The sequence below is a fragment of the Malaclemys terrapin genome, chromosome 12, assembly GCF_027887155.1.
Source record: "Malaclemys terrapin pileata isolate rMalTer1 chromosome 12, rMalTer1.hap1, whole genome shotgun sequence".
NCBI lineage: Eukaryota > Metazoa > Chordata > Testudines > Emydidae > Malaclemys > Malaclemys terrapin.
Window position 1 is genome coordinate 2,218,390 of NC_071516.1, and position 12,339 is coordinate 2,230,728.

Here is a 12,339-nt window from a genome sequence, read left to right on the forward strand (position 1 = left end):
ATTAGAGTGAATAAATGAAGACTCGGCACACCACTTCTGAAAGGTTGCCGACCCCTGGCTTAGATGGTTGTGCAGCAATATCTTTCTTGTACACAATACAGATTTAATTTTTCTAGTTGAGAGTTTCAAGGGTAAAGGATATTTTCCTGATCCCAAGAAGAGAAGTACATTCTTTTAACTTCAGCTCTTCTATAACTTTCCAACTTAGTTTCTACAGGAGAAATAGTGAGCATGTTTGTGGGGAAGGGGAGAGTTCTGAATTTGTGCAAATTAAACTGCGTGTTTTAGAACAAATGTGAGTTTATTACTATCCAGACAAATCGAGCTCCAGTTGTGTATAGTATTAGTAGAGCAGCCCATTTTTGTAGATTTTGTAAATCTTCCCTACAAATCAAATTTGCTAGCCAGATGCTACTTTTTACATTTTCATTTTGTAATTTATATGTGAGAAGCAAATTGCTCTCTGTTGCAGTCTGCTGCAGAACAAATACTGGAGTAGACACCAGAATTACCACAGTAGATCAAGTTAAGATCAGACCAGAAGTCCATTTGGTCCATTGTGCTCTATCCAAATATGGACAGTACCACATACTGTAGAAAAAGATTTAAAAAAAACCCTGCATTGTAGGCAGTTATGGAAATACAAATATGGGCAGAAGTATTCATTCTCAATAAATAATTTAAAGGTTGAGGTTTGCAATTATAAGATATTTGACTGAAGTTAGTTTATAAGGTTCCATCAAATTGTGTTTTAACTAATGATCACTCCAAAAGCAGTGTAGCATGGTCCTTTTGACTGACTGACAATCATTACACCAAGTGACAGGGGTAGCACTGTTATATTAACATCTGACTCCCAAAAGTGCAGCTACAACAAAAGATTAGGGCTGTTCATTTTAGAAAAGAGGCAACTAAGGGAGAATATGATTAGGGGCTATAAAATCATGAATGGTGTGGAAAAAGTGAATGGAGAAGTGTTATTTACCCTTTCACCCAATACATAAACCAGGTAACAGTCGAAATTAATAGGCATCAGGTTTAATACAAACAAGAGGATGTACTTTTTCACACAAAGCACAACTCCCATGGAACTCAGTGCCATAGGATGTTGTGAAGGCCAAAAGCATAACTGGGTTCAAAAAATAACTGTATAAGTTTATGGAGGATAGGTCCATCAATGGCTATTAGCCAAGATGGTCAGGGCCCCAACCCCATGCTTGGGGCAACCCTAAACCTCTGAATGCCAGAAGCCAGGAGTAGAAGACTGGGTAGATGACTCCAGCATTGCCCTGTTCTGTACACTCCCCCTGAAGCTCAGGTATGGACCACTATCAGACACAGGATACTGGGCTAGATGGACCATGGTCTGACCCAGTACGGCCGTTCTTATGTCCTTGGATATTCCTCACTGAAGGGAGATCACAGTACTGATTGACCTTTGTAGGGGATTTGTATTTATATTTTTAAAAAAGATGTTACAGTAAATTGCTCTGGGCAGAACTATGGCCAAATATGTTAGTCCAAAGCAGGGAGAAGGGGAATTGGTAAGCTTTGAAACGCTCAAGACAAAGATAAATTTCATTGTGTTTTATTATGAAAAAGATACAAAAAATATTCTCTTTCCAATGCTCCTCAAGTCAAAATACGTCTTCTAAACCAAGATATTTTGCAAATCTCAGTAATCAGTCTCAATCATTAGCCATTCCTAATCAATGCAGACTTTGATTGCATCTTTCAATACCACCATAAATTGGAGGAAAATACTGATGAATCTAAACTGCTTATGTTTATGAGCTTCCACAGTTACACAAATTCCCAGCTAGACTAAAACCTGCTCACAGTTAGCACCACTGAAATGACCAAATCGGACACATTTTTGAGATTAGCACTGAAAAGCACGAGGCTAGTGTATATTGACACAACACCTTAGCTTCCAATTTAACATGGGCCTGAACTCCTCTGACATTCGCTATAAGGCTCAGGAACACCAAAGGAAAACGCTCACATAGGAGCAAGTTCCCCAGATGCAAAGAGCACGTCAGGAGAAGATGCCCTCGATGTATAACTAATCCGTATCGAAAAGGGAGTGAGTGCAAAACTCAATCATTTACCAATAGCCACAGGAGTAACAAGACTGTTCCATGCAGGGATAATGATGTGGGTCATCACAGTCACCCATGCAAAATTAAACTGTACTGGTCAAAATGTTGCTGTCAGTGGAGAAGGCTCTTTGTGAGACAATGCAGAAAACCCCTTAGCACAAACCGACCTGGGATAAAAGCCCACCATACCGCCTCCTAATGCTTTACTGAGGTTATTTTAAAATTTCAGTTCCATTTAAAAATATTAGCTTCTAATATTTACTGATCTCCACAGATCCCAGTGACCGAATGTCATGATCCCCCTCTCAGAGCAAGAGACAATAGCTATGAAATCATAAAATTGCCCCATCAGTGTTCTGTGTGCCCTGGTCAGCGCTGGTACTAAACAGACAACTGCGTCATTATGATATAACTTCACCATACTTCTGCAGCACCCTTTGGAAAGCTCAAAGTAATTTACAGACATTATTAAATTTAGTCTCAACACTCCTGTGAGGTAGAAGTATTAAACCCATTTTACAGATGGGAAACTGAGGCACAGAGGTGACTTGCCCATATCGGACAGCAGCAATCCTTGAAATAAAACTCAGATCTTCTGATGCTCAGCTCTAAGTTTTAGGCAATGTTCCTTTTCATGGACCACACTCCCTTGTAATACTAGTTTGCACTTCTCGAGCACCTGTCATCCAAGGTGCATCACAAGATGCTTCCCAGCACTTGCAGGAGAAACAGTAAGATATGGGAAATGAAGAGAGGGGAATCTGAGCTGCTATCTGATTGTGGTGGCTGATAAGTCCCAAATAATGAGAATGGAAGGTTTCCTACAAGAGGTCACCCCATGGTTTAAAATTCATTTTCCATTTCTGATCTTATGCTGGCATCATGGAATTACTGAGAAGGTGATCAGAAATGAATCCAAAGATTAATGTGAGGCCAGGATGAAGGTATGGGAACAGGCCTGTCATAGTGGAATTGAATGTCCTAAGATGACATTTTTATCATGGTGTGTCTGCTGACGGTGCATTAGTGTTCAGAGCTATAAGAACAATCAAAATCTGCCTCTTCCTCTCCTGATCAGAATTCATCCCGCAGCCTTGGGGGGTGGTCCATGCCAAAAAATGAGGAGGGCCTCCCATGCACATCACGTTCTCGTTTCACAAAGGCAGTAAATGAAGAGACACAGTTCCCAATAAAATGGTCAGATTGGCCAAGGATATACAAGTCTATCTGGGCCACTTCGGGCTGCAAATTCACCACTTTGATCTGCAAAGTGAAAGGGGAAAAACACGTTAATCCAGCCATCACTGTACAGAATAGATAGTCCCAGGGCATAAGAGTCCTGGCCATAACACAGCAAATGGGTACAAACTGGAATCAATCTAAACTTGCCCTTTCAAAGGCTCCAGCAAGTACTGCTATCACATAGGCATCTCAATTCAGCTCAAGTCCTTGCCAACACACAGGACTGGATCTTTTAGTTCTGGAGGAAGCTGAATTCTTCAAAGGACCCTTAGTACTTTAGTCTTGTTGCTGTGGGTAAAAGCTCACTTCTAATTCCATGCATCAGTAACTAACTTTCCTAATATGAAGGTTAGCAGTCCCTGAAGTTCACACTGATCTAAAATAGAAGGACTTGGAGATTTTACCTTACACTTATTAGCACAAATAGTAAACCTACTAGCCAGGGTGGAAAATATCTGTGCTACCATATTTTCTGTTTCTCCCAAACTTCTTTTTTCTAATATATCTCATCAATTTCTCCCACTACACTAACATGTGGGCTGGGGCTCCACTGCCCAGGGACAATGCCTGAGTGAAAACTGATGTACTCCACCCCAAGTGATGGGAAAGGGGAGAGTGCTGGGATTCTTAAAATGTTAGGGTTATTTATCTAGGACCCAATCCTGCAAGGTTCTGAGTGTCCAATTCTTATGATACTCAGAACCTCAAAGGATCAAGCCAATAGACATCCAATCCTTTGACACTCACTAAACCTCAATTTTACTGCAGCACCAGGGCACAAAGAGTATTTCATAGAATCATAGAATATCAGGGTTGGAAGGGACCTCAGCAGGACATCTAGTCCCACCCCCTGCTCAAAGCAGGACCAACCCCAGACAGTTTTTTTTTTAAACCCAGTTCCCTAAATGGCCCCCTCAAGGATTGAACTCACAACCCTGGGTTTAAGCACGCCAATGCTCAAACCACTGAGCTATCCCTCCCCCCATCATCCGTTAGTTAATCAGTCTTAACTGAACACACACGAGACAGTCAAATGTCCAGAGCACGCAGCCCCAGCAAGCATCGCACTAGCTGGGGAAGGACATTATTGGAGCAGTCCTGTCAGTCAGAGTCTGCAAGACTTACCTTTCCTTTGAAAAGCTGCTGTATTTCTGTAGTGTAGGGTTCAGAATCAGTGGCAATGTAGACAGACTTAGCTTCCACCTTCTTCACCCAGAGCTTGAGTGCACGCTTGATCTCCTTCAGGTCTGGCAGGCACATGTCCATTGTGAGAGGCACAGCGTTGTTTCGGTCATAGCCTACGCACTGTGGCGAAGCCATGAAGTGTGATCCAGCCGTCCCATCCTTCAGCATATTACATGCATTCTTCTATTAGGACAAAAAGAGAGAATGCCATATGTGAACGGCAACAGCTAAGAAAAAAAGAACTGACTCCAACTCGACCAGCATTTCTAGTATCTAAACACGGCCAGTTACTGAGTGCAAACTCGGTTTAGATGCTCATCTCAGAACGACTGACCATATCAGTGCTGCTCCGTGTCTCTTTCCGTATACTTTCTATAGGGATGATGGCTGCCAGTCCAGTTGTGTGGTGATGACACTGACTGCATGCACCAGACCCACTGTAATCTACATAAGAGCGTAAGAGTCATACCCAGTCAGAGCCGATCCGCAGATGAATTCCTACATAGGGTCTAACCAGGAGAGAATGAATATAGGCCTCTCCCTTCTGCGCCATCTCATCAGACCACACAACATACTTGTGCAGAGGTCGATGCTCCTCTAAGACTGGAAACTGGGCTGGAGCTCCAGGTAGGGCAAGAACGGGGTGCTCTGATGCTGGAAACCTGGAAGGAGAAACAAGACAGGAGCTCCATGTGTTTTCAGCATCTCTGGGAAAGAGATGGAAAAAGAAACAGGTGTGCAGGATATCTTTTGGCCTTGTTAGAGTGCCAGGGTAAATCAGAAAAGACAGTTATTCCATGGAATGGAAAGAACTAAGCGATCCTGCATTATAGAAGTCCAGTGAACCAACAAGCGAAGTTCAAGCAGTAGGTGTAATTCCAGACTAAAAACTATGAAGAGATTACATGGATAGCCACTCATAATCAAGAATTGCCAAAATTAGAGCTGCCTGAATGATTTTAACTCCACCCCTTTGGGTACATGCATTAGGATTCAGTTGTTAATTACATGATCATCGACATTCTCAAGAAAAAACAAAATGCCTTCTTCACCCTCACCATCCTTAAAGTTTTCTCACTTGTCCTTTGGTCTCTCCATACCTCATCCCCATCCATTGCCCTTGCAAGCTCTGGCCAGCTATAGCCTCTACATCCTAAGGGATAGAGAAATTCCTACTCTTCCCGTCTTGTGGGCCTTCAGAGGTGCAAGGAGGAGTCTAGCTTGTGTGCACCTTAGAACCACCATACGAGAGATGTAGGCACTGAATCCTAGCCTCCACTCCTGCACTACAAGTTTCAGTGCATAGCTAGTTAGCCCTACATGCACGGTGTAGCCATCCTTAGCTGTGCACTTTATGAGTTTGGTATAAAAAGTACTGAAAACAGTGGATTAGAATGGAAACCATTATGCAACCTGAAATATAACAGTGTCTATCACTCCTGCTGTTAGAAAAAAGGAATCTTCACCATTTCAGCATGTGAATTCTACACAACTCATAGTGTCAAGACACTGCTTTTTACCTCAGACTCAACAGCAAATCAGAAGTGAATTAATGCAATTTGAGGGACAGAACGATGACAAGACAGCCTTGACATTCATGGCAGTGGATCAGTTATAAATACTCTTTAGTTAAGTGTTTCTCACTCCAAGTTAAAGTAGTTCTGATGCCCAGGCAACTGCAGTAATAAATATTAGGCCACTTGTGGCTCTGATAACAGGTAGATACTGGACAGAAGTTTAGTGTAGTGTGATCTTTGTTCATCAGCGGAGACCTGAATTATTTCTGATTTACTTCTGGGAAGAGCAATTAAAGACTCAGCCAATAAACATAGCAATTAAATGTTATTACTTATTGGCTGGCAAGTCGCTCAGCCTTACATACTTCACATCTAATACTGTCAATAGGAACACAGTGTTGGGCCAATTGACCATGGAAACAGCTTCAAGGTTTTTGTCTCAAGGTTACACACTCCTAACTGAAATGTTAAACTGTCACTTCAAGCCATCCCAAATGACATCAGGGCTCTATGGTGTGACTAGAGTGAGCATTTCCCTGAGAGCCACTCCAAGTGCCTACACAAGTTCAGCTATGGCATCACTACTCCACCACTGTGGACAGCTTCCCCAGGAACTTGTTACCTTTGGATCCAGTGGTCCTTGTAAGAGAGACTGAAGGAAATGCCCCCGAAGAGCTCAGACCTATTGAAGTCCACGTTGAATTGATCCCAAAATGGACCAAAGGGATTTCCGTCCTGCAAAACAAAAATAGCTGCTCATACACCACAGCACATGGAGCCCTGGCCATCTGCAGTTAACAGGATCCCTGGCCTTAGAGCTGGAATCTAAAAAATGGAGGACCTGGAGAGGTCTGCAACCAGAATTCTGCTACAGAAAGACATGCTTACCAGGGGGTTGACTGAGTCTGGTATGCTTACCATCTAACAACTTGCTGGGAAGGAGCAGATAAACTAAGGAGATCCTTGTATTAAAATAAAACACTATTCCAAACGCTGTCCTAAAATGTATCAAGTAACTGGCCCAGTGACCATATGTCCTGAATGAGACGGACTTTTAAAATCAGTTGGGTATAATTGCTGTATGGATGAGATAGATGGGTAAAAGGCCAGTGGAATGTCTGCTTTTTTTTGTCAAGGTCTTGTTTTTACCTAAAATTACAATTACTTTGAATATGATAAATACACACTTAAACAATAGAACCCTATTGACTCCCAACCCTTCACTGTCACCACCTGACCTGAATGTAAGTACCTCACAGATGGGTTCTAATGGAAGAGCAGCACATGGTTGGATTGCCTGAAATGCTCTGCAGAATGTATAATCTGGAATGCAATGCCCAAAGGGATAGGCAGGGGAAGAAGTGCCCCGTACAGTGATCTAGGACACCAAGCCTTAGGAAGGTCCCAGAATAGCGAATAAATACCAGTCTCTGACTCAATCATTCCTCTGACCTAAGCTAGCAAAACAGGAGTGAGACACTTACCTTCATGGGACAAGTCCTTTTGTCACTGCTTCTCTGAGCTGCTGCTTCAAAGCAGTAAGCCACTCGCTTGCCAGGGGGCCAGTGAATGGGTGCTAATCTGTTCATGAAGTCCTCCAAGCTGATAACCCGGTGATAGTCTAAGAGAGGTTCCAGTTTGAAGTATTCCTTGTAGGAAACATGCAGCTGTGAATGAGAGAATGAGATCTACTCATAGTGCAATTGGAAGTCAGTTCCAGCTAAATCTCTACTCAAACGAATAGAAAACACTGCGGTCTGTACCCGTTTATTCATTCAGTGATGGCAGGATGAACAGCTCTGGACATCTTATGATCCAAATAAACAAATGCTTTAGAATCCACAACTCTATAGAATTTGATGGGGGCAAACATGGCTATCTACATAAGAATGGCCATACTGGCTCAGACCAAAGGTTCGTCTAGCCCAGTATTCTGTCTTCCAACAGTGGCCAATGCCAGATGCCCCAGAGGGAATTAACAGAACAGGTAATCATTAAGTGATCCATCCCCTTTCATCCATTCCCATCTTCTGGCAAACAGAGGCTAGGGACACCATCCCTGTCCATCCTGGCTAATAGCCATTGATGGACCTATCCTTCATGAACTTATCTAGTTCTTTTCTGAACTCTGTTATAGTCTTGGCCTTCACAACAGCCTCTGGCAAGGAGTTCCACAGGTTGACTGTGCGTTGTGTAAAGACATATTTCCTTTTGTTTGTTTTAAACCTGCTGCCTATTAATTTCATTTGGTGACCTCTAGTTCTTGTGTTACGAGGCGTAAATAACACTTCCTTATTTACTTTCTCCACACCAGTCATGATTTTATAGACCTCTATCATATCCCCCCTTAGTCGTCTCTTCTCCAAGCTGAAAAGTCCAAGTCTTATTAATCTCTCCTCATATGGAAGGCGTTCCATACCCCTAATCATTTTTGTTGTCCTTTTCTGAACCTTGTCCAATTCCAATATATCTTTTTTGAGATAGGGCAACCACATTTGCACACAGTATTCAAGATGTGGGTGTACCATGGATTTATATAGAGGCAATATCATATTTTCTGTCTTATTATCTATCCCTTTCTTAATGATTCCCAACATTCTGTTCGCTTTTTTGACTGCCACTGCTCATTGAGTGGATGTTTTCAGAGAACTATGCACAAAGACTACAAGATCTCTTTCTTGAGTGGTAACAGCTAAGTTAGACCCCATTATTTTATATGTATAGTTGGGATTCTATTTTCCAATGTGTATTACTTTGCATTTATCAACATTGAGTTTCATCTGCCATTTTGTTGCCCAGTCATCCAGTTTTGTGAGATCCTTTTGTAGCTTTTCGCAGTCTGCCTGGGACTTAACTATCTTGAGTAGTTTTGTATCATCTGCAAATTTTGCCACCTCACTGTTTACCCCTTTTTCCAGATCATTTATTAATATGTTGAATAGAACTGGTACCAGTACAGACCCCTGGGGGACACCACTATTTACCTCTCTCCATTCTGAAAACTGACCATTTATTCCTACCCTTTGTTTCCTATCTTTTAACCAGTTACCAATCCATGAGAGGAACTTCCCTCTTATCCCATGACAGCTTACTTTGCGTAAGAGCCTTTGGTGAGGGACCTTGTCAAAGGCTTTCTGAAAATCTAAGTACACTATGTCCACTGGATCCCCCTTATCCACATGCTTGTTGACCCCCTAAAAAAAGTAGCCGATTCTATTAGTAGATTCTAGTAGATTGGTGAGGCATGATTTCCCTTTACAAAAACCATGTTGAATCTTCCTCAACAAATTATGTTCATCTATGTGTCTGACAATTTTGTTCTTTACTATAATTTCAACCAGTTTGCCTGGTACTGAAGTCAGGTTAACTGGCCTGTAATTGCCGGGATCACCTCTGGAGCCCTTTAAAAAAATTGGCATCACATTAGCTATCCTCCAGTCATTTGGTACAGAGGCTGATTTAAATGATAGGTTACAGATGACAGTTAGTAGTCCTGCAATTTCACATTTGAGTTCCTTCAGAACTCTTGGGTAAATACCATCTGGTGCTGGTGACTTATTACTGTTTAGTTTATCAGTTTGTTCCGAAACCTCCTCTAATGACACCTCAATCTGCGACAGTTCCTCAGATTTGTCACCTAAAAAAAAATGGCTCAGGTTTGGGAATTTCCCTCATATCCGGAGCCGTGAAGACTGATGCAAAAAATTCATGTAGTTTCTCTGTAATGCCTTATCATCCTTGAGGGCTCCTTTAGCATATCGATCATCCAGTGGCTCCACGGGTTGTTTAGCAGACTTTTTGTTTCTGATATACTTAAAACATTTTTTGCTATTACTTTTGGAGTCTTTGGTTAGCTGTTCTTCAAATTCTTTTTTGGCCTTCCTAATTATATTTTTACACTTCATTTGCCAGAATTTATGCTCCTTTCTATTTTCCTCACTAGGATTTAACTTCCACTTTTTAAAGGATGCCTTTTTGTCTCTCACTGCTTCTTTTACTTTGCTGATTAGCCACGGTGACACTATTTTGGTTCTCTCTGTTTTTTAAGGCACTTTTGGGGTTTTTGTACTATGTTTTTTAAAAGTTTTAATCTAGAGATTAGAAGAGGGGACTTTAAGTCAGGACTCCTGAGTTCCCAGCTCCACCACTGGCATGCTGAGACCTTGAGACATAAAGAATAGGCACTTATATTTTTCCCCAGTGCCCCTTACAAACAGTACCTGATTAAACCTTGTATAGCACATAAGTATTATCCCTATTTTACAGATGGGAAAGCTGTGTAAAGTTATTATGTAATTTATGTGGCTCAATGTTTATAATGACATGTTCAGATGAAATGGACTATATAAAGGCAAAGCTACTCTAAAGAGAAAATAACCAGTGTGTACCCTTATCACCTCCTAATGGAGTCATCAAATGCAGCATCAACATCCAGGTTGGCCTATGAGAGGCACCCCTGTTATCACTAGTTATCACCTTGACTTTTATAACCCATTTACAACAGGGTGATACTTTTATAAAAAGTAGCACTGGGCCCCTGTTACAAGGACGCAGAGTTCAGCAGCTGATACAAACCCCTCGGTAATAATGTTTTCCCATGACAACACTAACTACGTTAACTGGGAGACACATGGGACTTTTAAAAAAACAACCCATGAGATGCCATGGTTTTATTCACATTCAGTATCTTCGGTGCAAGAGAGTGTACTGGTGGTGAAAGGAGCTAACTTAATAGCCCCAAAGACTAAAATCCTTTGGGTATCCACAAAACAGGTTCGGTGCATGCAAACAACAGGGCAAGAATCCCCACACTGCCCTGGCAATGTGCCTTAGCTGGAGGGACTATTTCTACCAGCACGATGGAAATTCAGTCCCCACAATCCATTCAAATCTTGGCCCCTCTGCTGAATCTGCCAATAATGGGGTCAGTTAGTGCCAGCGGAGTCATGCAACATCTGTCCACTGGGAGCTAGTCTGAGATCACCAAACTCAGGAGTCCCTTTATATCTCGTGCATCAGCACATCCTCTCTCTTCTAGAATGCAAGCTCTCTGCAGCAGAGACTCTTTATTTTGTGTCTTGTACATCATGGAACACACTATCAGTGCTTAATAAATAACAATAATAATGCTGAAGAGCCAAAAACCCAACTGGTTTTCACATTTCAAAGCCAACAATCAGAGCCATTATGTAAATATGCAAGTGGCCATATAGAAGCCTGTCTCCCTAGAATATTAAATTGTAAATTGTTTGGAGCAGAGACTATTTTTTTCCTTTATGCCTGAACAGCATTTAGCATGTTTGGCCCCAGTTGTTATATTAAGTTGTGCGGAATGTATTTATCAGGAACATGTATGTAGCATTATAAACATATGTGGCACCACACCAGCAGCGAGCGGGACATGGTATAATTTGTAGAGAACCCAACATCAAAGTATGGAGGGGCTGAACAGGACTTACATTAGTATAGGGAGGCCTGTGGTGTCGGTACTCGATCCAGGGAGGCACAGCCAGGGTACGATTCAGAATCTTGGCAAACGCCAAGGAGCCCAGGAAATGATCCGCCTGGTTCCCAAATCTCCCTAAAAAAAGTGTCAAGAGCTGGATTTATTGGCCAACTCAGGGATGCCCATGTTGCCACAAAGACTCGCTACAACTCCATGCCCTCCCCCATCTCTGGATCATCCAAAAAAGTGAAGGTGTTCAGGAATTACAGGGATCTGGGGGAGATCTGGGACCCACGGCAGGTGGAGGGTGGGATGGGCAGGGGGGGGAGGGTGATCCAAGGAGGGGCTGCTGGGTTGGGAGAAGGGAGGAAGGAAGAGTGGGTGTGGGGAGCTGAGTCCCTGGGGGCTGAAAGTCTGATTGCAAGAATGGACCGGGGTGTGTGTGTGTGTGTGGGGGGGCACTGGGAGGGAGCTCCGAAGGGGGGAATCGCGGGGGGGGGGCAGGATCTAGGACTGGGGACACCAGCGGGCTGGGGGGGGGCAGGAAAGGGGCCGCTGGGGTGGCTCCGGGAAGGGGGGCGCGGCTCTGGGGAGGGGCCCTGGAAAGGGGGACACTGGGGGGGCCCTGCAGCGAGCCCGCAGGGAGGGTCTCACCCATGCAGGGGCAATAGAGCAGGTAACCGGCTGGGTCCCAGGCGGGCGCCGCCGAACCGCTCGCAGGTACCAGCAGGAGCAGGAGCCGGAGCCCGAGAGCCCCCATCATCGCCGGGCACCCAGCGGGGCGGGAGGCCTATCCCGGCATGCACCGGGCTCCGGACCGGAAGGGGCGCTCTGGGGGGAAAGGGCA

At 43.3% G+C, this 12,339-nt stretch overlaps 1 protein-coding gene across 4 annotated transcripts; it reads right to left on the reverse strand.

Moving 5' to 3' along the window:
* Positions 1-1,572: 1,572 nt before the first annotated feature.
* POFUT1 (protein O-fucosyltransferase 1) lies at positions 1,573-12,308 on the reverse strand. 4 transcript variants are annotated; one of them, XM_054046145.1, is made up of 7 exons: positions 12,147-12,305; positions 11,506-11,627; positions 7,531-7,713; positions 6,669-6,781; positions 4,999-5,191; positions 4,470-4,712; positions 1,573-3,365 (listed from the first exon to the last, which is right to left on the reverse strand). In XM_054046145.1, the coding sequence occupies exons 1-7, from the start codon at positions 12,253-12,255 to the stop codon at positions 3,177-3,179; spliced, it is 1,152 nt and encodes a 383-aa protein (XP_053902120.1). In that variant the 5' UTR covers positions 12,256-12,305; the 3' UTR covers positions 1,573-3,176. The 4 variants fall into 4 exon arrangements, with proteins under 4 accessions (XP_053902120.1, XP_053902123.1, XP_053902122.1 ...); XM_054046147.1 differs by lacking the exon at positions 1,573-3,365 and adding an exon at positions 4,864-4,973 and having other exon boundaries at positions 4,631-4,712; positions 5,105-5,191; positions 12,147-12,308; XM_054046148.1 differs by lacking the exon at positions 1,573-3,365 and having other exon boundaries at positions 4,589-4,712; positions 5,105-5,191; positions 12,147-12,307.
* Positions 12,309-12,339: the final 31 nt, after the last annotated feature.

Excerpts from the sequence above, each read along its gene's own strand:
- POFUT1 (XM_054046145.1), bottom strand. The coding sequence starts at position 12,255 with ATGATGGGGGCTCTCGGGCTCCGGCTCCTGCTCCTGCTGGTACCTGCG. Across the intron at positions 6,782-7,530 it reads AAAGGACTTGTCCCATGAAG|GACGGAAATCCCTTTGGTCC; the intron begins GTAAGTGTCTCA and ends TTTGTTTTGCAG. Across the intron at positions 4,713-4,998 it reads TGCGGATCGGCTCTGACTGG|AAGAATGCATGTAATATGCT; the intron begins GTATGACTCTTA and ends TTGTCCTAATAG.